Below are 18696 nucleotides of genomic sequence, written 5' to 3'. Positions count from 1 at the left end.
TTCTCCTTTTCGAACAAAATCACTGTAATGGTGCACTTTGTCAGATGAGGAAAAGTCTAAGTTTTAAATTTGAGAGTCATGGGGCATCTTGGGTCAGTCAGTTAAACGTCTGACTTTGGTTCAGGTCATGATCCCAGGGTCCTGGGATGGAGCCCCCCCCCCCCCACTGGGCTCCCTGCTCAGTGGGGAGCCTGCTTCTCCCTCTCCCTCTGTTGCCCACCCCCCCTCCCCGCTTATACTCTCTCCCTCTCTGTTAAAAAGTAAACAAATTCTTAAAACATTTTTGAGAGTCATTCTTTCTCCATCTTTTATTCAAGGCATTAATTTCTATCTCTAAGTATTTACAAAGGGACCAAATTGGCTGCTGGCTTTGACCTATCTTTCACTTCTAAATCTGTCTCCCTTGAGAACCATCTCTGAAAATGCTACACCTTTTCTTCTCTGCAGGTAGAGTCCTTGATTAGGGCCAATGCTACAAAGCACAAGGTCCCCAGTTAGACGGTTAAAGCAGGTTCTGTGATTTCTACCTCCAAGTAGCCTTAGCACCCAGGGAAGTTGCCTGATATAAAATAGGAAATCAAAATTGTAGATGGTGATGGTGGTGGAGAGGAAGACGATGGTGGTGCTGGTGATGATGGTTATGGTAATAAAGGTGATGATGTTGCTGCTGCTGAAGATAATAGTACCCCAAGTTCTCATCCTTAGTTTCCCTATCCACTGACCTTTGTGGGAGTAACAGAGGGCAGAGAAGAGAATACAGGGCTCCCAAGTCTGGACAGACTGTGGCCTAGTTCTATCACTGACTAGTTGTATGGCTTCAAATAAACAAACAAGCAAACAACACTGTAATTTCTTTTAGTACCTTATTGGCACTGTTCTCTCTTTCCCCTTTCATTTTTGCCAACCATGACGCTTACAGCTCCTGGCAGAATGGTCTCTTCCTCAAGCCATCCCTTTCTTAAAACTTCCTACCACTACCTACCAAGAGTTAGGATGGGCTTCCTTTCCTGCCTTAACGTCTCTCATGCCACCACCTTGTCACTTGCAATCTCTCAGATTTTTCCTTCACTCACCAAGAAAGTTTATTTATTCCATGCCATGTTTATTTTTAAAATATCTTCCTTTGATTTTTCTTTTGAGGCAATATCCCATTTTGCACCACATTTGCCTCCTTCCCCTACGATCCCTAACTTTACTCATTGTCGCTGAATTCCTATTCTCTGATAGCTTTCCTAACTGGAAGACTTTATCATTTCTTCCTAAATGCCAGACATGACTTCCATTTTCTCAGAAGGCCAAAAAATACACAATTGTTTTGCTTTAATAGGCAAATACTATAGATATTTGTTAAATGTTAGTTCAGCTGCATTAAGTCTGTATATATATAATGAGTGCTAAAGAGGAGAGATGATCTCATCTACTTTGTCTATATTGAGTGTGGCAAGATATATACAGATAATTTATAAACTTATGTTTGAGCATGAGAAAAAATTAAATATCTTTAGCTCTGACATGAATCATGTATTTCCATCCTTGATTACAAAATAATGACATACACCCATTTATTACACCAAAGTTTAAATACTCATCAAAATATTTAAATACAAGGAAAAAAAACGTGGCTATTTCACATTGAAATCATTATGAGATAGCTGATGTCATTCCATATCTAGTTTAAAGTACTTATTCAAGTAAGGCTGTGAAATGCTGAAGAGAAGAGAGGCACAGTGGAGGAAAGGAAAGAGGGAGAAAACAAAAATAGCTTTTAAAATTCTGAGTAAATGATTCTGTGAATAATGGCATTTACTGTGAGAAATCTCACACACACAAATCCTGAACTGTGCCTTTGAATTTTAAAAAGCATCTTTGTTTTGCACATTTCTGAAAACATTTCCAGCTTGAAGTTTCTTTCTGACTTCATACCCAAATTATTAACACCCTATTACATGTAATAATACTACATCTATTCTCCCTTTCTAATAACAACCACATTATTTTAGACAAATCATGTCTATAAAAGCAAGTATTCATTTTTTTATTACAAATATACCCAAATTTCCACATGTAGGAGGGTATAATGCCCATGGAAAGCACTATGCTTATTCTAAGAATACAACCACTTCTCAGAATAGCTCTAGAGTTTTCTGTAATCATCTTGGGTTGGTAAGCCACAGAGGAAAACCAATCTTGTTACTTTACAGAGCTCTCATTTTTTATATACATAAAAGTGGCATTACTCACCTGATTCAATCAATGTGACTTCAAATTAAATTTTTGGATGCAAAAATCAAATTTACCTCAAAAGGCAAAGATTTTGTACTATGCAAGTTATTTCTTTTTAATGTGAAAGTACTCTGAGAACGGCATCTCAGAGTGATTAGAGACAAAAGTAGCAAGTGAGAGTAAGGGTAAGGTATAATTTTGGTATACAGTTTTCAACAGCCACATTTCTTTATGTTCATACTTCTACTTGCCCTTCAGATGGTCGATTTTATGGCAACAAGACACAATTTCAAAATTCTAAAATGGTTTAAAATGGGATATGAGTATAAAATTTCCCACAAAAATCACAGGGACATGGGATGGGAGGGAAGTACACCAGAGTGTGTAAAGATAAGAATTTTTCGTTCCTAACCTAAGCAGCCAAAGCATGTCTCAAAGGTGCAAGTTCTAAAATCTCAAGTTTTGTTGAATGCTGGTGATTTAGAGGGCCCTTCAAGTAATCCTGAAGATCTCCATTCCTTCCTGAAACTCTGCATTTAGACAAATCCTGGTGGCATTCAATGATTTTTGTTTGTTCATTTCACAGTGTGATGCCTGTAATATGAGCTTAGCGGTAATCGTGAATTCTATTTTTGTCGTTTTTGGCACTTACAGTTCACAATGCTTGGTTGTGTGGTTTGATATTGTTTTAATGTTTGCATTTTACATTTGGCACTTTTGAAGAAGGGCACATTGTCTCCTATGTTGTTTGGGGGAAGTGGTAAGCCTCCCCCTTGGTCTCTCTCTCTTTCTTTTTTTTTTTAATGTTTGCCTTCATGAAATACACGATTCTCCCCCGGAATCCTGCATCGTTAAACGCAGCAGGTGGAAAATGTGCCTTCACCAGCTATGCATCCCGAGCCTTCTTAGAGGCGGGCATCCCCGCCTTCAGGCTTCGGCTGCTGGACCGCTGCAGTCACAGGCCCCGGGGGGCCCTCCCTGCAAAAAAGCACGACGGGGTCCTTTCGCGCCCACATGGCCACGTCCCCCCCCATCCCGCTGGCAGGGCTGGAAGATGACCTGCCGCTGCGAGCTCGCAGCCGGCTGGCACAGCGGTTTCCAAGGCGATTCCGGCTCCTGGCCCGCAGGGCTGGGCCCTGGCTGGGCAGGAAGGCGTCCACGGTCCTAGTCCGGTAGCCCTCTTCCCGGCTGCGTCCCAGGAGCACGGAAATGTTGGGGTTGCGAACGGCATAGATGACAGGGTTGATGGCCCCGTTGGCCCAGGTCAGCCAGACGGCCGCCACGTTGAGGGCCGAGGGGGCCTGCGCCGCCGGGGCCTGGCGGGCCGCGGCCAGCAGCACCAGGCAGCAGTGGGGCCCCCAGCAGCCGACCACCAAGACGATCAAGACGAGCACGGTGGTGGCCGTGCGCACCTCGCTGAAGAAGCGCAGCTCGCGCGCGTACGTGGTCAGGGGCCGCACGCGCACGTCCGACAGGCGCACCGCCTTGCAGATGTGGTGGTGGCAGAAGCCCATGAGCAGGAAGGGCAGCAGGTAGCAGGCCACCACCAGCCCCACGCTGTAGGCCGCGCCCAGCTGCGCGGGGTCCGGGGACGTCCGGTACAGGCAGCCGTGGAAGCTCTGCGCCGCGGGGGGCGCGGGGGGCGCGCGGGGCGCGCGGAGCAGCTCCCAGGGCAGGGAGAAGCCCAGGGCCGCCAGCCAGGCGCCCGCCAGCAGCAGCAGCGCGCGGCGGCGACCGAGCTTCTCCCGCGGCGGCCGCACGATGGCGCAGTAGCGGTCCAGGGAGACGAGCGCCACGCTGAGCGTGGACACGATGCCGAAGCACGAGCTGAAGAAGCGGCTGGCGGCGCAGAAGCCGCGCCAGGGCCCCGCGGCGGCGGCGGCGGCGGCGGCGGCGGGGGCGGGGGCCGAGCCCCCCGGCGGCGTGAAAAGGTCCAGGAAGGCGGCGGGCAGGCAGAGCAGCGCCGTGAGCAGGTCCGACAGGGACAGGGAGAGGATGAAGGCGTTGGTGACGGTGCGGAGCTGCCGGTGCTTCACGATCACCCCCATCACCGCGCAGTTGCCCAGGCTAGACAGCAGGAAGATGAGCAGGAGCACGAGCGCCTGCGCCGCCACCGCCGCCCCGTGCGACAGCAGCGGCGCCGCCGCCTCGGGGCCCGGCGGGGGCCTCCCCGCCGCCCGGGGCCCGCCGCCCCCGCCGCCCCCGCCGCCCGCCCAGGCGCCCGTGCTGTCGCCCCCGCCCCCATCGCTCTGGTTCCCCAGCGCCGCGGTGGCCGCGGTGGCCGCGGTGCTCAAGGAGAGCACGGCGGCAGCCGTCGCGGCGGAGGAAGTCCCGCCAGGTGCGCCGACCGCGGAGGGGACACCGGGGCGTGGGCTGCCCGACAAGGCCATCCCCGCGGGCGGGCGGACCGGCGGCGGCTGCTCCTCCATGGGGCCCCGCGGCGGCCGCGGCGGCGTTCATCCCGCACCGGGGGAGGCGGCCGCCAGCCCGCGGGGGGGGGGGGGGCTGGCCTGGGGCTCGGGCCGGAGGCCTCTGCCGGGAGTCGGGCTCGGCGGTCGCCTGGGACCCGGCGGTGCTCTGACGTGGCTTCCAGGCGTTGCCCGGGGAACGGCGTTTACGCAGGAGCGCGGGGCGGGCCGCCGGCCCAGGGCCTCCGAGACGCCGGCCCGCCGCATCCCCGCCCCGAGCTTAGCCCGCCAGCGGGGGGGGGGCGGGGCGGGGCCCCCCCAGAGGGGACCAGGCGCACCCTCCAGAGGACCCTCCAGAGGGCCAGGAAGAGCGGGACCCGCCGTCATATAAATGACCGCATTCGACAAGGGTTCACTCTCCATCCGTCTCGTTGGTCACAGATGTCCTACAAGGAGGCCTCTGTTGGGGACCTCCTGCTTCCTGCTGACGGTTCTGGCACCTGCAGGCAGGCAGGAAAGCCATCTAGAACCCGAAGTGAAAAACAGTCCAAATCCGGAGATTTCAACTTTAGGGGCAGGATAATACAAACCAGGTGTTCTCAAACTGGAGCGTGCAACAGCATCAGGTAGAGGGGGCTTGTTAAAATACAAGTGACTGGGTCTAGAGGGATCCCCGGGTGGCTCAGCAGTTTAGCGCCTGCCTTTGGCCCAGGGCGTGATCCTGGAGACCCGGGATCAGGATCGAGTCCCACCTCGGGCTCCCTGCATGGAGCCTGCTTCTACCTCTGCCTGTGTCTCTGCCCACCCCCACCTCTCTGTGTCTCTCATGAGTAAATAGAGTTTTAAAAATCTTAAAAACAAACAAACAAACAAACAAAAAAGTGACTGGGCCTAACCCAAGTTTCAGGTTCAGTAGGTCTGGGGTCCTGTCCAGTATTTAAATTTCTAACAAGTTTGTAGGTAGTGATGATGATGTTGCTGGTCTGAGGACCACACTTTGAGAACCACTAAGGTAGTGAGCTTATTAAAGTGCACACTCACTGGCTGACTGCGAGGATTACTGAGGTTGGGCCCATGAATCTAAACAGCACGGGTAATTCTGATACAGTTTCTCTGAGGAGCTAGGATATGGGTCCAGGAGGCAGCATGTCATCTTGTTTTCAAGGGCCTAGACCTTAGGACCATTACTGGTTCACACATGGGGGCAGGAGGGTGGAGAGCCACTGGTTCCTTGCCCTCCTGGCAGCCTTCCTCAGACCTCTGGAATGTAGTATGTTTTGGGTCTAAACTACTACCACCCAGGGAGTCACCACTGATGCAGCTCCTGGTATCTCGCTGGGAGATTCAGGAACAGAAAAGGTCCCACCTGCTCAGGAAAGCTGCATCCCAAGTTTCTGAGCATAGCCTCTAAAGGGGGAAAATGTGATAAACCCTTACATTCTCTAAAACGGTGGTTTGCAAAATTTGGACCCTACACCAACAGCATTAGCATTACCTAGGACCTTGTTAGAAATGCAGATTCTGAGGCCCTGCCTGAAATCTACTGAATCTGAATTCTGGGGGTGGGGCCCAGCCATATGCCCTGCAAGTGATTCTGATGCACAGTATAGTTTGAGAAACACTGCTCTAAAGAATGACCAGTACATCTGCAGATCTTAGAATGCACTGGTATTAGTGCTTGGGATACTTATTTCAGTAAGGAAAAATTATCTTACTGGAAATTTGCAGTATGAATAGAAGTTTAAGGTGGCAAACTAATGCATTATAGTATTGCATTATAGGATGTTTAGCAGTGTCTCTAGCCTCTACCCACAACATGGCAGTAGTGACAAAAATGTCCCTGAGGAAGAGAGGATGACCACAACCAAGAACCACTGAATTAAGATGAAAATATATAATAGATGAATTTACTTAGCAAATCTCTGTGCTAGGTTTTCAGAGATAACAAGGATCTCAGCCCAAAGAAGCTTACAGTATTAGGCAAACACAAATATATTACAATATCATAGGTGTTGTTAAAAAAATATAATGAAATTCTATTGAGGTGACTGACTTTTCTTCGGGTAGCTGATGAAGACTTCACACAAGTGGTGACATTGGACTCTCCAAAAAGAGAAGACAGGGAAGGACATTTGATTCCCGTGCAAAGTCTGAAGGTCATTGCCTGAGTACCTGACTCTTGGGTGGCTGGTGAGTGAGGTTAGGGAGTGAAGAGAGAAATAAATCATAAAATGACAAATGATAAAGGTTGATTGGCACGCTCTTACACTTTACGTGCCACGTTACAGATTGAACTGCATTGGGGTGGATAGGGTGCTGGCACTAGCCATTGATCAATAGGAGCTGGAAGCACAGGAAGGCCATGGTCAGGTATGGTTCAGAAAGACAAGAGGGAGGGACCTCACACACACTCCTAGTTTTCTGCCTGCCCTGTTTGCCTCAATGCCCCCTGTCTGTTCACCCCCCATCATCGGCCTCTAAATGTTAGAGTCCATCAAGGCCTGGTCCTTGGCAGCTCTGAACTGCCTCCCTCATCCTACACCCAGAGTTTGAAAATTATATATTCATAATTCCATATTATATCTCTTGCCTAAGCCCTATTGCTTGTTTTTTAATTTTTTTTTAAAGATTTTATTTATTTATTAGAGACAGAGAGAGAGAGAGACAGGCAGAGGGAGAAGCAGGCTCCACGCAGGGAGCCCAATGTGGGACTTGATCCCGGGTCTCCAGGATCACGCCCTGGGCTGAAGGCGGTGTTAAACTGCTAAGCCACCAGGGCTGCCTACCCTATTGCTTGTTATGTGGCATCTTCCCTGGATGTGCAAAAGTACCCAAACTCAACATGACCAAAATGGAACTTATGATCTACTTTCCCTAAAAACCCTTGGTCCTCAATGTTTTGTGTCTCCGAAAATGGCCCTATCTTCTATCAGGCTTATATGGTGAAAACTTAGACTCCTTTCTACCTTAATTCCTCTTCCTCACCGTAGGAGAATCTGGCAACAAGGAGACCAGTAAAGAAAAGTCACTGTAATACCCAGAGGAGAAATGACAAGACTCTGAATTAAGGCATAGTGAAGAAGGAGAAAAGATTTTAAGGAGGTAGTATATGGACTAGTGTCTTTGGATATAAGCAATATAAACAGGGCACTATCTCACTTAAGCAAAAAAGGCATTTATTGGAAGGATAGAGGGCATTCAAATTACAAAAGAAAAATCTAACTGCTAGCCCCAAGAACAAGAGAAATCAGGGCAGAGATAGCAGGTAGAGATGCAGAAACTAATTGAAGGTGATCTCTTTAAAGCACTATTGGACTAAGTCTACTTCAGCCATTTTTCAGACTTTCTGTCATTTCTCTCAAGATCCCAGGTCCAGCGAGAAAGAATCTGGCCATCCCAGCTAAGGCTGCATGCAAGGGATGGGTAGTTTTCCACAGGAAAAAGTGAGTGTTGTTGCTAAAGTTAGGGGAAGAGAATGATGCTTGCCGAATCCACAGACATCTGCAGAAAGACGAAAGGGCATGAACAAGGAGCCAAGGATAAATCGTGAGTTCCTGGCTCGAGAGCTGGGAGTACCATTCATCAGGGCAGAGAATACAGGAGGTGGGGCACATTTTAGGAGGCGGATGAGTTTGACTTGTCCACCAACTAGTAGACCTGCAGTATGGCTCTAGACCTTAGAATTTAGAGATTTGGAAGTTGTCAGCCTCTCTCTAAAAGCATGGGCATGAATGTGATGGTTAGGGACAGGGGGTTGAGTGAAGAGGGAGAAGAACCCTGGGTGGAATGTGAGGGGGTAGAGAAAAATTAAGAAGCAGGTAAAGGGAGAAAACCAGGCAGATGAGTGAAATATTTAATGAGGCATACGGGCCAATTGAGAAGTCAGAGGACTTGTGTTTTGGATTTTCATTTTGTTTTGCTTTTCAAAGTAAGGTCATTTTCTCAGCCTCTTCTCAGGAAAGTTGCTGTGACCATGAGGTCACCTCCAGGCGGAGAGCTAATAGGCTCCTCATGTCTTTTAGAGTGAAAAGAAGGCTCATCTGTAAAGCTTAGATCCAAATGGGTAAAATAAATTGGTTAAAGAAGTTTTGCTACTCAGATGCAGTCCTACCGGTAGCATCAGCATCACCTGGGAGCTTGCTAGAACTGCCCCCCCACCCCTGCCCCAGACCTAATAAATGTGAATCTAGTTTAAGATCCCCAAGTAATTCATACCCACATGTATGAGGCACATCATCCTAAGGAGGGATGGTATGGAATTTGTGGGTTTTAGGAGTTGAAGAGGAGGGTGCCCCAACTCTTATGGAGTCTCTAGAGGACTTGGAGCAAAACTCATTGCAACTTGATGGTGATGAGGAGATGGCCCTGGGCCCACCCAGATGCAGCACTGGTGGGTACTAATGAAGACTGGGTACTAATCTAGTGACCTTGAGAGCTTCAGTGTTTCTGTGACTGACCCAGCACCAAGGGCATGGAGGTGTTTGCTCTAAAATGTACCACACCTTGAAAAAAAATAAAATAAAATAAAATAAAATGTACCACACTTCCCTGCCAGAAGTGTGCGGCAGCACCCACCATGCATTGGGTAAAAACCCAGGTGACTGTTAGATCTGGCAGTTAGGTAGGTCAGGCATAATTTCCAATGAATAATGAGGTAGAAACCAAATGACAATAGTCAAATAACAAATGGAAGAAAATGTACCCAATGAGCAGAGTGTCAGGAATGTAGAAATTTGACTACAAAGGGAAGGAAACGGGTGACAGCAAACTAGAGACGGAAGCAGACAAAGGAAGTTTGTGTCATTTTGTTTATGACAAGCACATTTAAGTACCTAGAGCTGAGAGATCAGTGAGGGGAAGCAGGTTGGCTTGAAAGGGGTTAATTGACAAGGAAAGACCCTTCCAAGGATGGGAAAGGATAATTGTGAGCAGTATTTAGAAGGTAGACTCAAGTAGGGCTTTGTGACTGGTTAGTCACATGGAGGTGTGGGGTGGGCAGGGGAGTTCATTTCCCTAGTGTTGACTCCAAGAGAGATGGTGACCTACAGAAGAGGTGAATATCACTGCGAGGGTTTCACTCCGGTTTGGATTAGAATTTAGGAAAATATGGGCAATATCTACTTTTTAACATAGATAAGTTATTATGACTTGTGAAATTTGGAGAGAAAATAGTAATTCTGTTTTCATTTTACTTTTTAAAGATTTCATTTATTTACTCATGAAAGACACAGAGAGAGACAGAGAGAGGCAGAGACACAGGCAGAGGGAGAAGCAGGCTCCATGCAGGGAGCCCAATGTGGGACTCGATCCCGGGTCTCCAGGATTATGCCTGGGCACAGCACTAAACCACTGAGCCACCTGGGCTGCCTCTGTTTTCATTTTACAAAGAAAGTACAGCAAATCTCCCTAATGTGTACAAAATTTCTTACCCATAGTAAACTAGTGGTAGTGTCATTTTTGAGGATAAATGGTACCTTTACCACAGAATTTTATAGAAAATGAGTGGAAAACGTTAGTTTTTGTATAATAGGGAAATCAAGAACATTAACTATAAAGTTACAAAGCTCTAAAGCTTTCATTTTAGTCTGGTAATTCAATCACAGACTTAATAACTGATGATGAAACCAGTTAAAATTAATTACTTATTAGCTTCTGTATGCTCAGAAAAAAATACTTCACAGGAGTCTACTGACTATTGGGAGCATCACATATTGAATAACTTTTTAATACTTCATTTTATAGTGACTGAAAAATGATCACATTTTATTTATTTATTTTTAAAGATTTTACTTATTTATTTTAGAGAGTGCAGGGAAGAGCAGAGGGAGAGAGAAAATCTCAAGCAGACTCCATGCTAAGTGCAGAGCTTGACTCAGGGCTCCATCTCACAAGTGTGAGATCATGACTTGAACTAAAATCAAGAGTAAGACACTTAACTGAGTGATCCAATTTATTTTTAACAGGTTCACAGACAATTAGCTAGCAAAAATTAACAGTTAACATTTATTTCAAGTTTTAAATCTGGCACGTAGTTGATAGTGTATGAGACTCACTCTACTGTAGTTTATTCATTGATTCCCACTGTGTTTATAATGCAGTAATGACACAAACCCTTTTATAAGAGCCTTAAAGATATAACAAACGTCTGATTATTCATTGGTCTTCTCACATCAGCTTATGGCACTTCAGTTACCTTGGAGTAGGAGCTGGACTTTGCAGCCCACAGAACATCCTGGGAGCAGCTGTAAGTGACATCTATCCAAAGAAGCTGAGCCACCCCAATTCTTCCCAGGCTATGTATGCTAAATGTTGAGTACCTTATAATAATCCATCCTCCTTACATCCTGCCCATGTTGGATGTACATGACATCCTATGTACAGGATAGGATGTATTTGACTCAAAAACTGGAAGACTAAAATAATGAACTTGTAAGAGTCATTGTTATGAGGGCTACAATTCAAACTATTATTCAAAGAGCGTCTACAAACTATTACAGTAAGTGGCATAGTGTAATACTTAAAAAGTAACGGGACTAAGATATGAATTTTACCTGATATGTTAATAACTACAAAAATATTCTGAATTTTCAGCATTTTAAAAGCTAGACCTAAGTGGCATTTATACCAATTACATGTGCACGTATAATGATTATATTTAGTCACAGCATAATATTTTAGAAAGAAATCATACAGTTTCATATCATTTTCCACATCATTCAGAAAAGCCCTGAAAAGCTTGAAGAAGTCACTTGAGAAGGAATCCATCCCTCAGAGGGTCATCATCTTCCACTATAAAACTTGCTGTACCTGTGTAATGGGCTTGTCCAGAGACTTCCACGATAACAGCTTTAAAATCCCCACATTTTGCTTCCTGAGAAAAGATGAAAGGAGTATAATACCAAAATACTGCACTCATGTTCTGTCTGGCCCAAAAGTCATCATCATCTTGATTTCTACCATTTTAAAGAAAACTCAAGGGTGGATCTTGTAGGTAATGGAAGGTTTTTAGGGAGAGTGACATGATTAGGTTTGTGTTTAGCTAAGTTTAGCTGTAAAATGAGAATAAATCTGAGAGGAAAGCAATTAGAAACCTAGAAACTTCTTCAGAGGTAACCTTCATTCATTGACTGACTCTAGAGTCATGAGGACAGATTTTAGGGAGGATGAAGAAGAAGAGAAGAGAGCTACTTTGCAGGCAGGACTGGTTGGCCCAGGGACTAGCATGTGTGGGAGGTGAGGAGGAAGAATGGGCTCAGCATGGGCACAGCTCCTAGTTGGGAAGTGAGGCAGGTACTGCCATTAATCAAGATAGGAAATGAGATGGGAGGAGCATGTTCAGGGGGAAGGAAGAACTTTATAACAGTCATTTTGAGATGAGTTTGGTGGGCAGTTGGGAATACGAGCGTTAGACTCAGGAGAGAGGCACACAGTAGGCATGGGAGGGATGAAGGTTTGGGAGTCATCATCGGGGTGGTTGGGAGTGGGTTGAAGCCTCACAAGCGGGTGAAATTGCCCAGTGGCATCAAAATACAGATGAGATGAGAAGGAAACTAAGGCTGAAATGCTGGGGACCCATAAGTGGAAGGACAGGGACAGGGAGAGGGGCAGGGGAAGAGACTGAGAAGGTACCATCCAAGAGCTTGGAAGAGTCTGGACAGAGAGGGAGGGCACGTGGTGTGGGTGAAGCTGTCCCATCAAGTAGGATTATTAACTATAAAAGAAGTAACTTCAAATCTTATTTACAGAGTATCCTTTTATTTCTTAATATTTTTAAATATTTATTTATTAGAGAGAGAGAGAGAGAGAGAGAGCACTTGAGTGTGAGTGGGGGAGGGACAGATGGAAAGGGAGAGAAGCAGACTCCCTGCTGAGAGCATGGAGCCTGGAGGGGCTCACAACCTGAGATCATGACCTGAGCTGAAACCAAGAGTCTGATGCTCAACTGAGTCACCAAGGTGCCCCTCACTTCCTAAGTTTTAAACATGAGGTTAACTAAATCTTATGATTAAATGTCAGTTACTAGATTAGGAAACTGGGTTGGGCTGTCACCTATCATGTAGCCTCTGGAGAGCTCCATGGTACACTCATGTGACAATGAAAGTGAAAAACAAATGTCTTAATGTTAATGCATACCAAGTTTTGGCCTTGTGGACCTTTGGAAAGGACCTTAGGGACGCCCACAGTTTCCGATCCACAGTTGTAGCTGAACAGAAGTTTTTACAGGCCTGCTTTAAAGTTTTCTTCTCAGAGCTGAGTGAAACTTACTGAACACCCAACTCAGACCTCTTCAGTTTCCAAAGTAACACACAAGTAAGAAGCTAAGGGCGTCACTCACCCTCACAGCCTTCCCTGTGAATACTGAGCCAGTTGCACTGCTTTTAAAGGCTCTGGTCTGGTTCAGTTCTAGAAGGCCTTTGTGATACTGTAAGGCAATTCGGGCTGTCACTCCTGAGCCAGTAGGACTTCTGTCAACCTGTTTCAGAATAAATGAAGATAAGAGTGTTCACAGTGTTCCAGGTCTGTACTCTGGCTTTTGTCCCAAACATTACAGTTTTAATACCTGTTCATCTGCAAACACACAGATGTTGGTGGTTGGTTCCTCACTATAAGTGTCTTTTCCATCTGTTAATATAGTTCCGTACAGAAAGGAAAGGTCTTCACTCTCAGGATGATTAATTTTAAACTACAAATAATAAAAAAGTATCATATATAAATTGTCATGTAAAAGTACATGTAAAATAAATATTTTGATTCAAACTTATTTTTATAAATAATGTAGATGGGACACTCTTAGACTTAACTTTTAACTCTCATTTTAAAAACACCTTTTGAGTCAAGGCAGTAAATGATGTCTTTGTCTAGATAAATAAACATGGTTTTATTGAAGTTATGATTCTTTTCAAACTTTAAGTCCTTTCTAAGGAATTTGTCCTGCATATAGCCTCTACTAAAGGAACAGTCCTATTTTATACACATACACACTTCAAATGCTCACACTCTCTGAAGCACTGACCCCAGGATGGTTAAGCTACAGACTGGCCATGGCTGCTCAAACAGGAGAGGCGATGGCAGTCATACACTCACTTTCAGGAGCTTGAAGGGGATAAGGTAGAGGAATCAGACCGTGAACATCTAGAGACAGTCTGATCAGATTTAATGAAATCTATTTTGTGATCTATAATTGACATTTATTATTTGCAAGTTTTGCAGAATGACCACATAAAGCAAAGCATATGTGTTTCAAATTAGTGAAATGCTTTTTGATACATTTTCTGTGTGTGAATAACTACAAATTACACTACTATGTATATAAAGTTAATAAGTTATTTATTGACCATTTATTATAGGCAGGCACTATACTAAGTCCTTTGCACATAAGACTTCCAGATAGTCTTGCTATAGAGCCCAAGATTGTAACCAGTACCTTGCTTTTAGTACTATTAATAATTTAAATATATAGATATTTAACTTTTCTGTGTAGACATGTAATTTATATTTCTTCTCTGCCACAGAGGAGAGCACTTGTTATGAAAGCAGTGTTTTTACTGACCTGAGCTTTGACTGCTTCTGTCACTGTGCTCGCAGCATCCACAAGGTCCCTTGTCTTTGCAGAACAAACGTCAAGGCCTAACTTTTCAGCACTAACAAATGCATAAAATGCCCCACCATATGCAATGTCTACCGCCATCTTTCCATGACCAGGAATATTCACTAAGAGATCTAAAAAAGATATGTTTGAAAATAAGTTTGTTTATAGTCTTTTGGCAATACGATGCACAGCATTTTTAATATGTGTATTTTGGTGGAGGGGCACTTTTTCCTATCATAAAAAGGAATGAAGCACAACTTCATTTTTAAAATGAGAAAGCATCAAATGATAATAGACCTTTAGCTGAGTGCATTGATTTTTTTTTAATTTTTTTATTTATTTATGATAGTCACAGAGAGAGAGAGAGAGGCAGAGACATAGGCAGAGGGAGAAGCAGGCTCCATGCACCGGGAGCCTGATGTGGGATTCGATCCCGGGTCTCCAGAATCGTGCCCTGGGCCAAAGGCAGGCGCCAAACCGCTGCGCCACCCAGGGATCCCCAGTGCATTGATTTTTAACTTAATGATGCTTGCATAAGTTTTAGAACATCTAATGCCATGTTTTTCTTAAATCATATATACTTATTTTGTTAACTACTCTGAAGGTCTTTGCTAGGAAACCTCATAGAGGCAGAGAGAAGAGAAATCCTGGGACATCAAGCTGTGAAAACTATGAAGGAAATTGTAAGTCCACTCTCATACTGCTAGGAATTGTTGAATATAGGATTTTTGATCCTATTCACAAATTGGCTTTCTTCAACTGTAATGTCAAAACAAAGTGAAAAAAAAAAAGATTTTTCTGTGTAAGTTATATATACTTATCAGTTCCAGGCTAGCCCAGAGTCCTTTTAACAAATGATGTGTCAAAACAGAGCAAGTTTATAATGAAGAAGGTAAAATATGCCTGTAAAAGTAAAAGAGCAACCATGAATGAAACATGCCTTTATCTTGATGCTGGTGCAACATAAAAATCAGACTTAATGAAAGGAGTATGAGGAAGCAGATGGAGATAAGGAGCTGCTGGAAGCTTGGAAAGCTAAGCTAAGTGTGCTTTGGTGTATTTGTGTGTAAAATGGAACTGCTATTCACTCCTGAAAGGACTGTGGTGTGAATTCCATGTGATAATGTGTGGGGTGTGCTTGGCACAAATCAGGAGCACATTAATGTTAATAGTAAGGCCAAAAGTTTAATTTCCAATCGGAATAGGGTTCCTATTTATTATTTATTTTATTATTTTATATTTATTTATATGAGGGGGAGAAAGCACAAGCAGGGTGGAGGAGCAGAGGGTGAGGGAGAAGCAGGCTCCATCCCAAGACCCTGAAGTCCTGACCTAAGCAGAAGGCAGACACTTAACTGAGCCTTAGGCACCCCAGGATAAGGTTCTTAAGAGGATAATTTCATTTGCTAATTACCATATTCTTCTCCCAATTTCATTTATTTAGTTACCATTCAACAAATATTAATTGACTACCTACTGTTCTAGCACTTGAATACAGTAACAAAACTAAGTAGTTTTCATTTTAGCACATTGGAATGGAAATGAACTCAGCAATCCTCTGAGGTGGGTACTGTTGTCATCTTCATTTTGTAGATGATGATCTTGAGGCATGGGATCCCTTTCACAAGGTCATCATGATGAAGAGGGGCAGAGCAGTGACCCTGAACACTATCAGTCTACCCTTTTAGCATTTTTCAAAATAGAGAATTTAGGACTTTTTTTTAATGACTCAGAGTGACCATTACTGCTCACTGACTATTGTATAGTCTCACAGTGATGCTCTCAGTAGCCACTGTGCTTACAGATCGGCTGCCCTGCCCCAACCAGCCCTGAAAAATGATATAGTTGGTAATCCTACTGCTAGCTGTCATTTCCCACAAATCTAGAGTGCTTCCAGTCTGCTGCTGGGGTTGCCTAGGAAGAAATAGGATAGTTAAAGTATTTAAACTGCTGAGATTTTTGAGATGCAATCCTAAACAAACTCCTGTCTATCTCAAGTGCCATTTCCCCCCTCCCCTGCCCCCAATGCAGATATTATGCCATTCTCTCCTAGAGGTCAAAGTGCCATCAATTTCTGCAGGAGAATTCTTCATCAACTTGTGTGTTTCAGCTGTCTGAGGTTGCCCTAAGACTGACAAATGCCTGCGCTATTACTGCATCATTCTTGATCAGGCTAATCTAGAATCCAAATCCTCAAGAAAGATCAAGATCTAATAGAATGCTTATAGCAGCATTGTCAACAATAGCTAAGTAATGGAAGGAACCCAATGTCCATCAACTGATGAATGTATAAAGAAGATGTGGTATATTCATACACGATGGAATACTACTTAGCCATCAAAAAGAATGAAATCTTTTTGCAAATGATGCCATTTGCAATGATGTGGATAGAGCTAGAGTGTATTATGCTAAGTGAAATCAGTCAAATACAAATACCATATTATTTCACTCATATGTGGAATTTAAGAAACAAAACACATGAACATAGGGGAAAGTTAAAAGAGTAAGGGGCAAACTGTAAGAGACTCTTAACTATAGAGAACAGGGTTGGAGGGGAAGTGGTGGATAGGGAGATAGGCTAAATGGGTGATGGGTATTAAGGAGGGCACTTGTGATGAGTCCTGGGTGTTAAATGTAAGTGATGAATCACTGAATTCTACTTCTGAAACAATATTACATCATATGTTAACTAAAATTTAAATAAAAACTTGAAATAAAAAAAATCTAATAGAATGATTTGCATGCATTGAAGACTTACGAGAAGTGATAACCCTATTCCTGAATTGACCAAACTAGCTTCCAGGTCACTTCCAATAATGACTACCTTGGAGAGATCTCCCTCTTTGTAAGGGTTATAGTTACATACATCCTGTTTTACATGACTAGGCTCTGTGCTAGGGAACCCACCAAAACTTTTTAAAGGGTCAGCACACCTGCAGAACTCTTAACTAGCAAACCTGTATTTCCTGTAGTCTTTCTGGCACTAGGAATGTACTTTTTAAATTTCTAAGTATCTTGCATGCTCTCATTTAATTTCTCACCAAAAACTCAATGAGATAACAAATGAAAAAACATAGGCACATAGAGGTTAGTAATTTTATTAGCTTTAAGGGGTTGTCAGGATTTGGACTCAATGTCTGTTCCTGTTCTTAAAGAGTAAGAGCAGGGGATCCCTGGGTGGCTCAGAGGCTTGGCGCCTGCCTTTGGCCCAGGGCGTAATCCTGGGGTCCCGGGATCGAATCCCACGTCGGGGTCCCTGCATGGAGCCTGCTTCTCCCTCTGCCTGTGTCTCTGCCCCCCGCTCTCTCCCTATGTCTATCATGAGTGAATTAAAAAAAAAAAAAGGCAGCAACATCTGTATGTCCCTAATTTATAAACTGCCTAGTTCATTCATTCATTATTTCTTTCCCAAAGAAGTGGGGAAGGCACTTTTTACAGGTGAGGAAAACAAGACAGGGTTTAGTAACATTTCGGGTTAGCGTCTACTAAGTGTATTCTGAAGCAGCTCATGAACCTTGGTACACTAGCTGTTCTTTGCACTTTCCTTGCCCCGATCAGACTTACCCAACTGTGAAATCTCTAGGAATGTCTGAAAGTGGGGGAACAGGCGCTGAATAAGGGAGACACGGAATTCTGTGCTCTCAAGGCTCAAGATCAAGGTGAACTAATCTGCGCGGTAACCGAATTGCACGCCTCGCACAAGTATGCAAGACTAAGATGCCGACACACACTTGCATTGATCTTGAGGAATCCTTTTATTAACTGCAAAGGCTCGTGGGTGGGTTAATTGCACCGCGTGAGTCCCAAGCCAGACAGACAGTGTGGTTAGTCGCTGGGAGGGTGCCGCCCTTTACCTGTGGCCAGCGCGAAGGCTGGGACGCTGTGGAAGCGCACTGGGCCGCGGCTGCGGCCGTGCTCGCATTCCACGAAGGCGGCCACCAGCCCGCACGGGCAGTGGATGTTGACGCGGGCCTCGCGGGCGCCGGCCGGGGGTGCGGGCACCAGCCCGAAGTCGAGCGCGAAGCGGCCCAGCGCCAGCACCGCGTGGCCGCACATGGAGCTGTAGCCCTCGTTGTGCAGGAACAGGACGCCCAAGTGCGCGTCCGGCAACTCGCTAGGCACCAACACGGCCCCGTACATGTCGCGGTGCCCCCGGGGCTCGAACAGGAGCCGCCGTCGCAGGTGGTCAAGGTGCTGGCGCATGTAGCGCCGCTTGGCCAGCAGCGTGGGGCCGGCCACCTCCGGACAGCCCGCCAGCACTATGCGCAGGGGCTCGCCGCCGGTGTGCATGTCCACCACCGACAGCGCCGGCGTCCCCGGGCCGTGCGGGGGCAGCCGAGGGGCCGCCAGCGGCCTCTCCATCGCCTGCGTCCGGGAAGCCCCGCCGCCGGCCCGCCGCGCGTGCGCCCCCAGCCTCCAGCCTGCCTGCCCGCCCGCCCGCCCGCTCCTCGCGAGAGGGGCGGGGCCTCGGGGCAG

General features: G+C 45.6%; 2 protein-coding genes across 2 annotated transcripts; both read right to left on the bottom strand.

The window, feature by feature from the left end:
* Nucleotides 1-317: 317 nt before the first annotated feature.
* GPR135 (G protein-coupled receptor 135) lies at nt 318-4786 on the bottom strand. The gene has a single exon (XM_055303707.1). It carries the CDS (start codon nt 4650-4652, stop codon nt 3129-3131), a length of 1524 nt encoding a protein of 507 aa, XP_055159682.1. The 5' UTR covers nt 4653-4786; the 3' UTR covers nt 318-3128.
* Nucleotides 4787-10563: 5777 nt separating this feature from the next.
* Nucleotides 10564-18649, bottom strand: L3HYPDH (trans-L-3-hydroxyproline dehydratase). Its single transcript, XM_055303706.1, has 5 exons — nt 18075-18649; nt 14182-14351; nt 13192-13314; nt 12967-13104; nt 10564-11502 (listed from the first exon to the last, which is right to left on the bottom strand). The coding sequence occupies exons 1-5, from the start codon at nt 18580-18582 to the stop codon at nt 11377-11379; spliced, it is 1065 nt and encodes a 354-aa protein (XP_055159681.1). The 5' UTR covers nt 18583-18649; the 3' UTR covers nt 10564-11376.
* Nucleotides 18650-18696: the final 47 nt, after the last annotated feature.

The sequence above is a fragment of the Nyctereutes procyonoides genome, unplaced genomic scaffold (genome assembly GCF_905146905.1).
Source record: "Nyctereutes procyonoides isolate TBG_1078 unplaced genomic scaffold, NYPRO_anot_genome, whole genome shotgun sequence".
NCBI lineage: Eukaryota > Metazoa > Chordata > Mammalia > Carnivora > Canidae > Nyctereutes > Nyctereutes procyonoides.
The sequence above is the reverse complement of the archived record's forward strand: the minus strand, read 5'-3'. Positions and strand labels throughout refer to the sequence as shown.

What these genes read in the sequence shown, in the direction of transcription:
- GPR135 (XM_055303707.1), bottom strand. Translation starts at nt 4,652, where the DNA reads ATGGAGGAGCAGCCGCCGCCGGTCCGCCCGCCCGCGGGGATGGCCTTG.
- L3HYPDH (XM_055303706.1), bottom strand. Translation starts at nt 18,582, where the DNA reads ATGGAGAGGCCGCTGGCGGCCCCTCGGCTGCCCCCGCACGGCCCGGGG. An exon ending in AGCCTTCGCGCTGGCCACAG is followed by an intron (nt 14,352 to 18,074) that starts GTAAAGGGCGGC and finishes TATCTTTTTTAG; the next exon opens with ATCTCTTAGTGAATATTCCT. An exon ending in GTGTGTTTGCAGATGAACAG is followed by an intron (nt 13,105 to 13,191) that starts GTATTAAAACTG and finishes ATTCTGAAACAG; the next exon opens with GTTGACAGAAGTCCTACTGG.